Raw genomic sequence first — 16334 nt, 5'->3', positions numbered from 1 at the left:
CCGGAACTGCATTTTCCTTTGCTTTACTTTTTTTCCAAAGTGCTAGCAATTAAAAATCCAAGGGATATAGTATTATGGGAGGCATTGTTATAAAAAAAAAATTGTTTTGGACTTAATGTAAAATTAATATTAAATGGGAGGCTTGCTCCCTGTTTCACTGGTACAGACTTCAAGTGTTGATAAATGGGCATAAGACACTTGGAAATTAGTTTTTTTATAAAAAGAAAGGAAAGTTATTAGAATGTAACAGTATGCCTTTCTTTAACTATAAGTGTCCTGTGGTGATGTTGCAAGTGTCCTGTGGTGATGTTGCAGGCATCAGAAATAGGAGCTTGGGTATTTGTCTTGTTTTTCAGGGATATTCTGTAGATGTGAGCTCAGAAGCCAAAGTGATAGAGAGAGCTGCCAAGTATCACAGAGCCTGGGATCAGCAGAAGGAGAAATCCAGTTTATTACAACTGTTGTTTCTTCTTTTCTGCAAGGCAAGATTCAAACTTGGTGGTTTTTTGTTTAAGCTGAAAGACTTTCAAGTTGTACTTTGAGGTTTTGACATATTTAAAGTTGGGTCATTAAATTAATTTCTTTTTTACTTTCTGATCTTACTTTGTGTTTACTAAGAAAATAGTTTAGATAATCAATTGATTCATCATATACCTAGTGCATGTGAAACTTTCCAGTATTCCTGACATTTGAAATAATATCTTTTTCTTGTTGAAGTCTGATCCTCTGGTGTATTTAATGGTCCCATACTACCCTGGAGCAAGTCTGACTGTTGTACAGGCTGATGCACCTTTAACTTTAGAAGTAAGTACAACTACTTGAACTATCAGTGTTTTCCTTTTTACGCTTTTGGACCCTGCTTTTACTGTTTTGCTGCTGCTGAAGGAGTTTCAACAGTAGTCTCCATTAGGTGGCTGAATTTTGAATGTAGAGATGCACAGAATAGGTTGATTAGCATTTTGTCAAGCTGTAATTTTCCGTAAGATTTTGCTTGGATTCACTGTTTTGTTGAAATCCCTGCCTCAGCTGTCTTACTAGTACGTTTAAAGACTGGAGTGAGCATGTCAAATTTATTAGTGTGGACATTCTTGTGTTGGAGTTTAGAGAACTTGCTGGGTGGGGAGGAGATTGCTCTTTGGGAGCCTCGGTGTCTTTTTCTCCCCCTTTTTCCTTTCTATGCACAATTCATTGGGAGTTTGGCTGCCAGCCCTTCTCAAAGAAGTGGTAGCCAGAAGCCAGTACAAATTTTTTCCTTAGTTCTGTTTGACGGCTTAAAGCTCCTGGTTGCTAACTTGGAGGCACTTATAAAGGTGCATTTCTCAAAGCATGTTGCATGGATTTTTTTGAATTTTATTGTTAGCTTAATTTTCTGTTTCATACTATTGATTTGTTAATCAGTGACTGCAATTTGTTTTTGACTGACTGCAGGATATCGCAATCACACTGGGAATTAATCTATACTTTGTAAAACAATTATCAGAAACTTTGTGTATAAATCTTAAATCAATAAAATCTGTCTTAGTTTTGGAAGAGAACAGTTTTGCTTTGTTTCTCCTGTATCTATCTTTTTAATAAGCACCTGAATTAAATCACTAGGAGACATTAAAAGTGATGAAAGGAGTGGCACAAGGTCTGCAAACGTTGCATGGAGCTAATATAGTACATGGATCTCTGCATGGAAATAATGTTTTTGCTGTGAATCGAAAACAAGGAATTGTTGGAGACTTTGACTTCACTAAATCGGAGGTAAAATAAAACAAATAAAACCCAAACTTGCAGTGATTTTTTTTAAGTCAATTATGTATCAAAAATGAAGTGCATCTGCAGTTTGTAAGATACATTTGTCATTTGAGAAGTGTCACAGTTTGTATTATCACCTTTATGACCTTTGATAGTTCTAGTGTGGGGTGAAATCTGGCAGTGCTATTCTTCTATTGCAGTTAGAGATGATAGGTGTGTGACTTTATCTCCTTTCTACTTTACGCACAGTTTTTTCTGTCAGTAAAAGAGGATTTTAAGGTTCTTTTGAAGTCAGCATAGAATGTTGTGATTAAAGTTGGCTGACCTGTTTGAAGGGAGAGGGTGATGCCTGTGCTGCAACATACTGTTGGTCTCACTTGAAATTCTGAGTACAGCTTTTTCCCCGCAGGAGCAACGTGCTGCTGCAGACACAATGGTTATTGGTACCCTGAGCTTGGTTTCTCCTGAACTGAAGATGGGACAGCCAGCTTCTCCAGCCTCTGACATGTATGCCTATGGCTGCCTTCTGTTCTGGGTATGTTATGGCTTATGAGAGAGTTTCTCTGGTTTATGTTATGGTTTATGAGAGAGTAATATTACTGTAGCACGTCATGGGTAGCAATAAATGAATAAATGTTATTTTCTACTTCAAAATATTTTGGAGAAATAAGCATTCATATGGTAGGATGGCTCTCTGGACAACCTGATCTAGTACTTGATCTAACAGTTGACTACATCTGTGGCAGGAGGGTTGGAACTTGATGATCCTCGAGGTCTCTTCCAACCCAAGCTATGATGATTCTTTGGTATTTTTAAACTAGGTGGTAGGTCTGTAACAGATGGGAGTTAAGATTGAGCAGAAAGCAGTTTTTTTTCTGTTAGGTGTGCAGTGTAATCTATGTAGAGTGTAGTAAAATGACCAAGAACTGTTACTGTTCCTCATGCTGTGGATTGTTGGCTCTTAATAATTCACTCATTGTGAGCCTTTTTTCCTTCTTTCCTTTCACTATTGCCCATGAGGAATTGCATACATCTTCCCTGTTGTTTGATTTGGGTAAGAACAGGACTTTCAAATGCATGTTTTGTTTCTTGCGTGATGTGTCAGAGAGAAGAAAGCAATCTGCTTTCCTGTGTTAGGTTGTATGTTACACAGCATCTCCTCTTCCTCGTCCTTTTTTGCTCCTGGTATTGCATCAGTCCATCAGTGTCATGTGTTCCAAAGACTTCAGACCTCGTAGGCTTTAAAAACCGTGAGCCACCCAGCAGTTATTGATGTTCTCATGCAGTGACTTTTCACAAGCACTTGGTACATTGGGGCTAGTTCACCGAGTCCCTCTTGGCGGGCCTGGTACATCATTTCATCTTCTTGGGAAATGTGGGCAGTTCAATCAGCTGTGCAATGTAGCTTTGTTAATCCCTTCTGTGTCACAGGATCTGGAGATGCTTTGTAACAGGGACATAAACTGTACGTTAATTTTTATCCTCTACCAGTTACCTCTGCTGAGAAGATGAATCTTGTTCATATGAAAGTCATAACGTTTTGTTTTCCTCCCAGTTTAGTCAGCAGTTGCTTAAAATTAAGTAACTTCTATGGAAGTAGATAAACTAAAGTATAGCTTAATATTGTAATGGTTGTAACTTATTAATATGGTATGGTTTGGTTGGAATGTTTTCAGTACCACTCAGATCTTCATCTGCTTTGAAAAAAAATTTATTAAAAGTTAAATTCCTGGCGAGTAAAAAAAGTGTGTGTGAAATAAATGGAGAAAATGAAGCCACCGTAACAAATGGCTGGCTCTACTCAAAGAGAATATCTGCAGTCTTTTGAAACCCTATACAAGCTCTCCAGGTGAATTTCAAAGTAATTCATGTATATTTAACTAACCTGTAGCTCAGTCTTGTTGTATTGATCGTTTGAAAATATTTAGCTTGTTGACTCAGCAGTTACAAGTTTAATGACAGGTGTCTGAAATTGTGTTCTTCTGAACAGTCCTGCCACCTGTAAAATTGAGACAATGGTTTTGTGAGTTCTTGAAGGCTCTTGTGTCACAAGAGCCCAGCACTGACTAAAGAGATGTTTCTTCGTCCTGCCTTTGTACAGAACAAAGGCATTCGCAGCAGGATTTTGAAAAAAAGCTAATTATAGGTATAGTTCTGGGCAATAGTAAAGGGCTGGGGAAATTTCACTTTATTTGTGGGTGTAGGATTCACATCTGTCTGTTAGAGCACACTCTAAGAGGTGTTGTGGGGTATGGAATTAAATGTACAGCTTAGGCCTGGACTTTTGAGTCATATTTCAGAGTCCATTTTCTTTAGACATCTGGTAGTTGCTTTTCTAATACTGTATTTTTATATGGGCCTTGTTTCTGTGCAAGGGCACCCTGAGGCCCCTGTGTATTTTTCCCTATTGTGAAAATACAAGTAAGTCTTCTCTCACCTATTTTCCACAGTAATCATTTTCACTTGAAACATGGAATCTTCCTGACTGATACTTGTTTAAACTAAAGGAGAAAACGGTGTTACGTATTAGGTATCTTTTAATTTACAGCTTTGCATTCAAAACCAGGAATTTGGCATAAAAGAAGATGGAACACCTGAGGTGGATGCAGTTGGCATGGTATGTGTATTGTCTGAGGCAGATTAGACCAGTCTTATTTAGAGATATCAATTCATAATATTTTTTTGAAAGTAAAAAAAAATTGTAAGTACTGGGTTGAAAAAGTGTTCTGACTTGAATATTCTATATAGCATGCATAAATAAATTATACTTGAGGAAGAGGAAAACTCCAGAATTTTCTTAATTATTAAATTAACTTCAGAAGAACAACAACTTTGCACATAACTTGGTATCCCCCAATTAAAGACTTGGAGATAAATAATTGAAAGTTGTGCCTCAGAGATGATAATTGAGCTAGGAACCTGTCTTCTCTCAGGTCAAGGAGGTTGACTTTGCTCATCTGTCTTTTACTTAGTAATTGCAGAATTCATGAGCATTAATAACATGGCCAGCTTCCATTTTAGTCACTTAATTGCAATTGTAAAGTAGTAGCATACTCTTTATCTTTTGCCTGTTTTCTCTTTTTGTGTGTGTGAAATGTAAGCTTTCCCCTGCCTCTGAAACAAATCCAGAGACATAAGACAACCCTGCATGATATGAACTTCTGTTAATGCTTTCACTCTCTTCTGTCAGCCATTGTACTGTGCCAGCCTTAGCATCAGCAACTGTTGACTCCTTGAACTGTATTTTCAGTCTGTATTTTGAGACTTAGTGTTACCCACTGTCTTGATTTTGAAATTAATTCTTTGCTTATAATAGGAAATATCTCTTGGATGTTAATCTTAGTTAGGTGTTTTTATGGTCTTCTCTAGATCTTTATTAATGTGAGTACTTCTTTTTCCTTGGGTTTATTATCTAGTGTGACTCTTTCCCATAAGCTTTCTGTCTTCTTGCCGGGACTTAAGACCTTTTCTTTTGCCTACTTTTAACTTCTCCCTTTGCTGCAGATGCTGCCTTTTTCTTTTCATGTCTTAATTATTCCATTAATTCATGTCTTAGTTATTCCATCTTTTATGCCACCATACATAGTTTAAAGAAATTCCCTGGGAAATTAATGGACCTTTTTTCAAATCATTTTCCTCAAACCTGTGCTAGGTCTTGTTCTCTTCTAGTTAGTGACTGCTTTGCTCTTATCCTTTGCCTCTCCCAGCTCCCTCAATGGGTGACTCTTCTATTTTTTTATATCACTGGAGATCATGCTTTTTCTGTTGATTTTACTGCATGTGTTAACTTACTGCTTTGCTTTTAAGACTTGAGAAGGCTGTGAGACTCTTTAAATCATGCCTTACTATTACAAAAACCCTGCAAGCTGTTTAGTTTTTAAGTATTATGTAGTAGGCCAAGTTCCCTTAGGAATATAGGGAGGAGCTAGAGGTAGTCTTCTCGTTACCCAGAGAAGCAGAAAAATACTTTAAATGGAAAAGTGGAGAATGAAACAGCAGAGGTGCTGGTGGTCGGTAAGTTTTGGTTGTTTAGCAAGGGAAAACAAAACTGATAATAAATCGCTCTCTTAATTGGTTACGCTTCTGTATCAATGATATGAATGCTTTGCAGAGATGTCTTAGATAACATAGGACAAAGATTGGTCTAGATTTACTAAAGTTCTGTTTGTTCTCAGCTCAGCTGTTTACTGTGTTTAAGTTAAGAAACTGTATCAGGCAGTCCTAGACTAACATAGCTGTTGTGCTTCCAGTGCTGCCAGTGTGTTATCACTGCATAGCCAAGTACTGTAAATAACTTTATTAGATTGCTTATCTCCTCTACTGTATCTTTTTAATAATATTCAGCCATGTTCTCCAGTGATGAAGTTGCTGCTGCTAAAGCACAGGACTGTCTACCAACTCCCTTTGCAAAATTAATTCAGGTGTGACAGCGTCATGAAAAATGAATTAAAAATGTAACATTTGAGCACTAAGGTGATCCTGTAAATAGTATTTCTTATTTCTCATTATTGGTTCTATGTTCTTAATTAAAGATTTAAATGAATCTCGTGAAATGTATGGTATTATAGGAAAGAAGATTCAGTATTTCATGAATTGCCATTAGTGCTAACTGTAGGATTTAAACTTTATTCCATAAAACTTGTACAGAACTGCCTGGTCAGTGCATCATTTAGGGTTATGTGTAATCCTTAGATACTTGAAAAAAAGAAAATTTTCATAAGGGAAACTTGTTTAAGGAAATAGAAGAGTTTCAACTGACATAAAAACAGGAAATGATTCACTTTTGTTTTCCATAAGATTCCTGCATATGAGAGAGCCAGTTTCAGTTTATCTTACTTTTTTCTTCTTCTCTAGTAGGTATATTCTGAAATCCTAACAACTGCTTTTATCTAAAGGATTAATATTCTTCTTTGTCATTTTTAGATTGCTTTATTTTTTCACTGATAACTTTTTTTAACCTTGATGGGTGATACAATCATAATACATCATTGTTAATTTTGAAGTGTTCATTCTAGATATCTGTTGATGCATGTGCTCCAACTACCAGAGTTTGTTGCAAAAACTATATGTGTTTCCTACAATCCATCCATGAGGGTTTACTAAAAACTGCAATACTAATAAATATATTCCAACTGTTTCTTGAAAATCTTAGACCTCTGGCTGTTAATACTTGCCCCAGTTCTTGGGGAAAATGTATGTTGCTTTTAAGGACCTTATCTATAATCACCTTATTCAGAATTAATCTCTCTGTCCATCTGCAAGCTCTTGACAGGATGGTAATTTCTCTTCCATCTCAGTCTTGTGCCTAGAGGAACTGTACATTTGCATCTAGTAAAATATTTATTCTTTTCCAGAAATGTAAAATCAATGTAGGAAGGTAGCATTAAACTTCAAAAAGGGGATATTAATTTTAGGTAGCTGCTGAGGAGAAGTTGTGATTAGAGACAGCATTTTGTATCTAACCATTTGGTCATGCTCAGCTTCAGTGTTTGATGTACGTCAGCGTTTAGCTTTGTAAATTTATAAGATGATGTAAACGAGACTGAGTAAGTGCAATGAAATGTTTTCCTACAGCAGTATTACCTTGGGGGATCAGTTTTCAGTTGCTATAGTATGAGAAACTGATGAGAAGGGGGGAACTTGTTGATGAACACTTGATATTTTCGTGGAATAGAAATATATAAGCGCAAAGCTTTTCAAGCTCCATAAATTCTTGGACTTTCTTCATTTTTAATTCTACTGAGAAAGTGTATTGGCATGGTTTACCCCCGTATTGTAGTGCATGAGATATTTGAATGCTTTTGTTTAGAGGTTCTCTTTCAAGCACTCCTAATGTCTTGTAAGCATTTTAAAAATCCCTTATATCTGTAAGATCAACAGTTTTCAGATCTCATATTTTCACCCAGATTTCCAGTTTTCTCAGGAGAGGTTAATTTTCTTGAGCCATTTGGCTAGTCAGTGGGAGTTGGAAATTGTCTGCTTCTTCTGTCTTCAGGCTTTTGGCAACTTGTGTGTATTCCTTTCCATCACAGATCCTCTTTTGTCTGAATGAAGTTTAGGTGTACAGGTATCTTGTGCTATGCTGTTTTATTGAGCCAGGTTAGTGGTAATGCTGGTTTGCAGAGGCTACAGACAATCAAGTGCTCTTGTGGAAAGATTCTTTTTATGCTCTGTTTTGGTAATATGTCTTTAGGTGAACGCTTGAATGTTCCTTGCAGCTCCCTTATCTGAATCCAGTTCATGCCCTTCCTTAACAACTGATGTTTGTGTGTGTATAGCAGTTCTGTTCTAGTATTTTAAGTAAGCAGACTATCACTGTTGATAGTCTGTTCCAAGCATTTACTATGTAATCCTTCTGAAAAATCCAAAAAGCTGAAGTGTAAGTTTGTGGTCGAATAGCAAAACAACTGCTGTTGATTTATAGCCCAACTTTGGTTACTGTATAAAGTGATAGGACAGTTGGAAGTTGATATTGTAGGGGGTCACTAGCATCAGCTCTGTTCCTTTCCAGTAAAAAAGGCAGACTCTGGAATTTCTCTAATCTATAGTAGTTCATGTAATTGTTTTAAAACAAATGTTTTGCTCTTCTTTGAAATCTGCTAGCTCAAAGTTTGCCAACCTGATGTGGAGAACTTGCTTTTATTGTGCAATTATGAGACCTGTTCATCAAATACTTGGTTGTTATTTGGAATCATGTTTGTTCTGCTTGCTGATGAAATTCTTCTCCCTCTGTTTGTAGGATGATAAAGTTAAATCTCTTATCCTGAATTTGTTCCGCTGTGACAGACTGACAGCTGAGCAGGTGCTGAGGGATGATTGCTTCCTCTTAGTTGATGCCATTCCAGTTCCTTCACAGCTAGGTGAAGAGCATGAGCTGCCTGAGGAACATGATTCTGAGAAGACAGATGAAGAAGATGCAGTTAACTCCAAGAAGAATGCAGTAAACCCTACCCAATAGACAAGGAACTTGTCCATGAGGTGTCTGACACTTGTTTTTTGTTTCATTTTGAGATAAGTTGTCCTGATTTAAAATCTCAAAATATAAAAGGTTTGGTAGGCACGGTCATGTTTTGTGAGGTTTATATAATCTCTGTTTTCTTTTAAGTACATAGTCTAAGAGCTCAGAAATGTGATTTTTCCTTAATTTGTTACCCTTTTCTTTGCCTGTTATGTAGGCTTTGCACTTATGAAGTATAGTTTGTTAATGCCAGAAGTATTTAAGATTGAGGTCTAGTGACTTTTGTATCCAGTTTTCTATCCCTCTTCTTGCTGCAGTTCCAGAAAACATGTTCCTGCTAGAGATACTCTAGGGTGTTACCTTTTCGGTTAAGTTTTTTGTTACTGCAGTCAAAGTATTTCCTACTGTAACTGTCCTCAGGATTTAAGAAGAAAAAAACAACAGCTTCCACAACTGGTCAGGAAGATAGGAAGCAAGCTGCCTCTTTTCTCTTTCTGCACTAAAAGATTTCTAAATAGCAAACATTGTTTCAGTTGCTCTTTCACAGTGTTGCTGTGCTAAGTGGAATACTGTCACACATGTTGCAGTAATCACTGCTTATCTGCTCCACTGTGTATATCGTCTGTTCTTAGGTATTGTTGACTGTAGTTTGGCATTTTGAGCATGTTTTCTTGCCTGCAGTGCTTTTCTGTTAGCATTGAAAGAGTTTTGTTAGCTCTTTATTTTAATAGGAAACTGTTGCTTATCTATAGTTCTCCTCCTTTCTTGGGAGGGAGAAAGGTTAATGTTCAGAGTTTCTGTAGCAATGTATTTAGCCTCTGGGTGTTGCTCTTGGACAGTGCTGTTGGCAGACTAGTATTTTGCAGAGGAATTATTGAAGATGCGTGTTGTCAGATGAAGAATGTAAAAAATTGGTGTGTAATGGGCGAGATGCAGCAGCAGGGAAACCAGGAAGCCCTCAGGTACAATAATAGTCAACAGCAGAATATATCATTCTGGCAGTTCCTTCTGTGATAACAGGCTGGCTTGCCTGTGCCACTGTTCTTTACTCAAAGTAGCATGTAAAATGCCCAGTCCTATTTTCATTGAATTGTAATGATTTTTTATTTCTAGTGTGTATGTAATGAATGTTATTAAAATACTTGTTAAAATAATTTGGACTTCTTGGTTAGTGTGATTAATGTATTTCTGTTACTGAAATCACGGAAGACTAATTCCTTCCTTTTTGTTGGTGAAAACAACAACTGTAAGCAGTTCTATGGGATGCTTTCCAAATGCTGACTGAAGCCTTTTGCTGTTGATAAACTCTAACTTTAATATTAAACACTGAACACAGTTTGTAACTCTAACTTGATGTTCTGTCATTTAATAAACTTTTGCCCTGTTTTCTGCACCTGCTTTCTCTGCGCAACCTAAACTGTACTTAAATCCCCCAATTTCTAACTTCCTTTGTTTTTTGACACCGGAATCTCTGTTTATACTTGATTCAAAAACTGTGGTCGTTTCAGAATCTTTCCTCCAGCTGTAAGCAATCTGATTTTTACATGTGGAACCTAACATGAGAGATCAGATTATTTATAAAATCTGCAAGTAAGCCTTTGAAGACTTCTGGTATGTACAAGCATCAGGGTATGGGACAGCTTTTCTATTCAAATTAAGTGTAGATTTGTGGTGACATTTGTACAGTGTCACTAGTTTTGTTTATTTCTGCTTTGACCTTTTCTGTAATGTAACACTGGCTTTCTTTTCCTTTCTTGTTTCTTAGAGGCCTTAAAGCATTTTGGTGCAGGGTCATGTTGCAGAATTATCCTGCCAAAGTTGCATGCTAATCATTGTAGTGGACTGCCTACTGTTTAGTTTAAGGCACTATTTTTTTTTTTTAAACAGCATCTCTTTTGTCTGGAAGATGGGACAATGAAATGATAGTTGCTGTCGATTTGGTGTTTCTACTAAGTAGCTAAGAAGCTCAAGCTGAACTTCCCTCACTCTTCCTTGTTACCAGCGTTTTGCAGATTTAAGCAGGATCCTCATTCAGACCAACAGGCTATGTATTGCTTCATTTCAGTACCCCTTACTTCTAAGACATTCATATCCTATGGCCTTTAATAGTGAATCTGTTGTTCCAATTTGCAGTACTGACTTTTTTTTTTTAAACTGAGAGCTATAATCTTTTAATCAGTTCTGTGTTTTCTCTGCTCTCCTGCCTTTCATGTGTCTGTATCAGTCAGCTTTTCCACTAGACATCATATCTAAGTTAGCTACCACAGTCACCTTCTAATCTGCAGATCTAGTGAGAGCCATACAGGAGGATATGCTTTCTTTAGGCATGTACAAGTAGCCCCATGCTGTGGCTTACCCAGCTGATCTTGCAGACCTTACATAGGGCTGATTCTCTTACTGAAGAGGACCTTTTTCAGAAGGTTTGGAGAAAGCAAAGGCTTTTATCTGTGTTGTTTGGGTGGAGTGTAGGAATAAGCATCTGGTCATTTCTTGAGACTCCTGCTGTTCTGTTCACTGCCTCCTAAACTGCATGCTCTTCCCAACATCCGTAGTAACTTCACATCTTCTATGTAATTTGCTGGTCACTCTACTAGCATTTGACATTTCTGCCTGCATAGTTTTTAGAAGTTTGTTTCTTGTATTACAGAACAGTTATCTGCAAGTAGAGTCCTTATTCACTGGTGTTTTAACAGGTTTTCTCCTGATGATGATAGCTGAAAGTATGTATAGCCTGTATGTTACTTTGCCTCAAAGACTTCCCCTAAATGAGGTAAAAATTTCTTTTATCTGCAGTCACTTCATTTCCCCAGCTTGAAAGGGAATATGTCAAGATCATGCCATGTAGATGCATCTTCAGAAGGAACACATTCAATCTTTTTGTTTTGTCTGGTGTCTGTGTTACTGCTGTAAAAACTAGTCACCAGTAGATGGAGAGAAATGCTATTTGCTTTGCCATGAGAAGAAGTGAAGTTCATTTGCATTTGTTGTACTTCTGTGTTGGTAGTAGCTAGCTAACTGCTGCAGCTGAAGAACCTTCCACTGCTGAGCAGAGCTGGGAAAGCTTGCCAAAACTTGCTGACACATTTCTTCATTTGTGGACGTAGTGGAAATGCTGAGTCACAGCTTGAATCAGTGATTGAGCACCTGGTGGGAAGGCAGGGCCAAACCAGGGGAGCTCAGCTGCAAGCAATGCACCTGAGTGACCAGAAGGGTTGGACTTAAGATCTACCCCTTCCCGAACCTCATTTAAGGGTTGGTAGTGGAGGCAAGGGTGTCTCAGCTGGAGATTCCTGTCTATGTGAGGACCTTACAGGCCTTCTGTAGGTAAGCAGCTTCTTTCCCTTATTTTTTGTGCCTGCTGTTGTTGTGTCTAAGTGGATCCTCACTTGTTATGGTCTGGGATTTTGCTGCTCACTGTCTTGTTGCACTTTCAGTTGCATTACAGTGGAATTCTAGCTTTTCAGTTTTTCTGTAATCCTTCTGACTGGTAGTGTGGTCAAACAGACAGATCTGTTATGTTATGTCTCCTGTTGATGGATGGACCAGAAGTGGTATGGTGAGTTTTTTTGGTATTTGAAGTGTGGTATTAAAAGCCTTTTAATCTGGGCCCTCTCTGGCTTCTTTATGATTTCCTTCTCTAACTCAGTTGCTTGATGTTTCAGCAAAGTCAACAGGTGTGCCTGTGCACCTGGCATAATGATGTAGGATAATGATGGTTTTGATGCTTCTGGAAAGGGAGTTTTTGAAGTAAAAGGTGATTTGTCTGTAAGCTGTGGGGCTTTGAGATGCAAGATATTAGTTTTGCAAAACATTTTGCCCTTAACCAACTGTGAGTTGGTTTGTTTTCCTAAGTGTAGTCTGGGGTACTTAACAGGTACATGTTGTGGCCTTTCGGGCAGTATAAGGCTGCATGTAGTTAGCTCCAGTGGCTGAGGAAATGCTTACGGTTGCCTCTCCATTGCTTACTGAATCTTTTGCATGTTTCTGTGCCTTGTCTTTCTAGTCTCTTGAGATCTTTTCTTCTGTTCCTTGATTTCAGCCTCATATTCTGGTTTCTCTGTTCCTCTGGTCTGTGAAGGTGTTACCAGAACCTGAAAAATCTGTGAAATGGAAATTTCTTAATAGTGTTGATACTGTACTCTGTGGTTATTCCTCACCAAGGCACAAGTAGACTAGATGTGTGGGCAACTCCTGAAGAAGAATGTAAGTGTTAATGCATCTGCTAGAAAGTCTTTTGAATGTCTCAAGGTTTGGTAGAAGAATTTGAAGTGATACTTAAACTGCTTCAAATGTTTTTGCTGTGTTTATGTGAACCATAGTAAACTGCAGACTGCCACGTGCTGTGCAAGGCCTACTGGCTGAAAGACTGTACAAACATCTAAGTGTAAGTGTGTATGGCCAGGAGAATTCCTTTGGAGAAGATGGATTGAAGTTACTTTGGTCCAGTTTCTGAGATGAAAGCTGGATGAATACTCAAAAATAAACGTATGCCAAAATTGATATCAGAAATGCTTGTGAAGACTGCTGGAGTTGGAATTGTTTTTATTTGAGGGCATCTTTTTTCTGTTAGAATAGTTTAAAACTGAAGTCCACTCTTGTGAAATACAAGTTTATTCCATCACAATTTTTTCTTCTAATTATAAAATAAAATGTTAAAACAATGATTTCACAAAAGCAATGCATGCTAGTTTTTGAAGGCTGGTTGTTGCCAGCGTTCATGTTATGGGTATGTGGTTATTATAAACTCATTAGTCAGATTTCTACCTGAATTTTTTTATCCTCTCTCCTTGCCAGCAAGAGGTGGAGCTATTGTTCAAGTCTTCTTCTGGCTGCCTCTCTTTATGTAGGACAAGTGTTTTGTTTTTCCCTTACCCCTTTGTCTGTGGGTGCCTTTTTTATTTTTAAAACTTGGTCTAAGGATTGGCTGCTATGTCTACATACTTTCTATGTACCTTTGCGTAATCTTTTGATGAAATGATAGATTACTGGAACATTGAATTTTGCAGCACTTGCATATACTTCAAGTTATACCTCTCTGTTTTCTTCTTTCCAGCAGATCTTGTGATACTGTTCTGTAGAGTTAATCCTGGGTTGAGAAACACCGGGTTATTAGTTACCTTCCTTCTGCTTAGCAAGGAAAGTGTAAACTATGATGCCTCATGCCCTGTTGTGATATATGTAATAGCATGATTTCCATAGTCTCAAAGCAAATACCCTTCCTGTGTTTTTGTTCTCCACTCTAGCACCCACAATCTGCTGACTTTCAGAATGTTTGAGCTCCTACAAACTGATGTTCATCCTTTTAAGGCAAGCATACTCCTTCCTTTTGCAGTGTGTCAGGTAATGCTCAGAGGAACACTGCTACTTCATCCTGGTTGTATGGGATCTGTTGATCGTGGCCTGAACCTCTGATGGACCACCTGAGGCAAGCAATGAATCAGCTGCGGGAGCACAGGTGAAGCTAATTCACCTGTGTTACCAGAAGGGATGGAGCTTGATTCTACCTCTCCTAGGCAGCATTTATGTGCTGTCTGCCACCAAGGAAGGATCTCTTTCTGGAGATCGCTCCTCATGGAGTTTATTGCAAGCCTACAACATCGGTGAGCTTTTTTCATTTATTATCTTTCCACTGCAACAATTCTACTTAGCCTAACTTCTGCACACTTATTGAGTGTACGCCTATTGATTGTACACTGGTCAAACAGGTTGTGCTTCTGTTCGGGCATTTTTTCCACGTGTATTTTGAGCCTTCTATTGCTGGCACTCTGTGCTGTGCCTCACTACTCAGGAACTGCTCAAATAGACCTGCAATCTCTGGCAGTCTCTGTTGGCAGTCTCTATATTTCACTTCCCTTTTCCTGTGGCTGCTTTCTCTGGTCTTTAAAATTCCTGTATTACACTAGAGAATCTCATTCCTTGATGATTTCACACTTGATTTTTTTTTTTAGCAACTTCTCAGTATCAGTAAACTTCTAAGTGAGGACTAGGAGAGGAGTAAGCCTCACCTGTTCTTATATACAGCCGACACGTAGTTCTTGAATTACAACCCTTTGTTCTAGATGGTTTCACACTGAACATAAAATCTTTTTTTTGTCTAAATTGATCTGTGAAACTCCCCTCTGTTAAGGACATGTGATCAGTATGTTCCTGGAGACCTCTCTTCTTCTGATACTAGAGAGCATGAAGAGCTGGGGCTTGTTTGTGCAAGGTCAGCCACCTATACCTGCTAATGTGGAATGCTCAATAAGTGAGTATGTGTGGGATGTGTAGGCAAAGCAGGAGCCAATTTTCAACACATGGTATGAAATGAATATTACAGAGTTGTTACTGATAGATGACAACATGTTTACATTAATGACCTTTTCCTAATACTCCCCTGAAGTACTGTGTTAAACAGAGCATTTGCTGTATTACTGCCTCATACATCTGCAAAGATGTAGAATTCATTGGATATCTTTTGCTGTCAGGGCTTCATAGCATGATGACTGACTGAGCAGCCTTTATATTTCAGTATTTAATTCCCTTTGTTGTTTCCACAAAGATGACTGTTGTCTGGGACAGAAATAGTTTGATGCTTCTGTTTTCTTGGAAATGCAGATATTTGCTTTGTGTTGCTGTTTGCAAGTTTTATGTGACTGCTGATGTGCGTAAACTGTGAAACTGATTGTTTGGATATGCTGTAGTGATTTGTTACAAAGCAGCCTTTTTCCCTCCAGCTTAGTAACAGGCCTCCAGCCTGGTCTGGATGTATGCTGTATTTTTTTCTTTCTCCCCATAGGGGAGCAGCTAATCTTTAAAGATCAAGATTAAAACCCTCACTCATAGCCATCTGCTTCCACTGCTGGAGAGCTGAAGGAGATTCTGGTTACCAGTAACTTGCTGCTTGAAAGCTGCTCTTTCTTCCTGGGTCTTTCTCTTCAGTGGAAGTGACTTTAAAAGACAACAGATTTCAATAGGAAGCTTGAGAAATGAGCACTGAAATTTGTTCTAAGCAATACAATTGAGGAGCACTTGATAGTGCCTATTCTTACCATTCTTACCATCCTTACAATTCATGTGCTATTTCAAAGCATTGGTGGTAGTATTGTTTCTTATTAGTCCCAACTCTTCAGGAAAATTCCCATTTGCCTCCTTTATGAGATCACAGACCAGGAAACAATGTGTAACAGTTGTTAGAAGGGCCAAAATGTTGAACCTGGCTTATTGAAAATGCAAAGTACTACTTTGGAGAGTTGCTGACAGACCAGCATGTTGTGTTAGTATCTTTATCCATGCCTGAGACATAATACTAAGTTAATCTTTTGACATTTTAATTTGGTTTTTAACTTAAAAATGAATCGTGATGTTAACTTTTAGAAGCTCCGTTTATGACTATCATTTAATTGATAATCATAAATTATACTAGTTGCAAAGGAATGCATAAAAGAGATGCATGCAGTATAATGTGGAACGTGGTAGTCTTAGTAGCCTGAGTCATGAGTTTCATCATCTACACCAGTTAGTATCATCTGGTGATTCATAAGTCTATTTGTTGCTTTTTTTAGTGTGTCATCAGGTAAATAGCTCAACGGTAAGGTGGTAGAGCAGTCTTACCTCAGTGATAGGAACAGTCAAACCTGCATTCTCTCCTACATAC

General features: G+C 38.0%; 1 protein-coding gene across 3 annotated transcripts in view; it reads left to right on the top strand.

The window, feature by feature from the left end:
• The window catches only part of STK31 (serine/threonine kinase 31), a 33587-nt gene extending 24785 nt beyond the window's left edge, over positions 1-8802 (top strand). For 2 of the 3 annotated variants that reach the window (XM_031590112.2, XM_031590116.2), the window contains 6 exons: positions 357-482; positions 718-804; positions 1597-1746; positions 2150-2275; positions 4289-4357; positions 8480-8802. In XM_031590112.2, coding sequence (XP_031445972.2) covers positions 357-482; positions 718-804; positions 1597-1746; positions 2150-2275; positions 4289-4357; positions 8480-8698 — 777 coding nt within the window. In that variant the 3' untranslated portion in view covers positions 8699-8802. The remainder of the gene's footprint in view (positions 1-356; positions 483-717; positions 805-1596; positions 1747-2149; positions 2276-4288; positions 4358-8479) is intronic. The other variant, XM_031590115.2, reaches the window with a different exon arrangement.
• Positions 8803-16334: the final 7532 nt, after the last annotated feature.

This window comes from Phasianus colchicus, chromosome 6, assembly GCF_987193195.1.
Source record: "Phasianus colchicus chromosome 6, bPhaCol1.hap1.1, whole genome shotgun sequence".
Taxonomy (NCBI): Eukaryota; Metazoa; Chordata; class Aves; order Galliformes; family Phasianidae; genus Phasianus; species Phasianus colchicus.
This window is presented reverse-complemented; position numbering and strand designations above follow the sequence as displayed.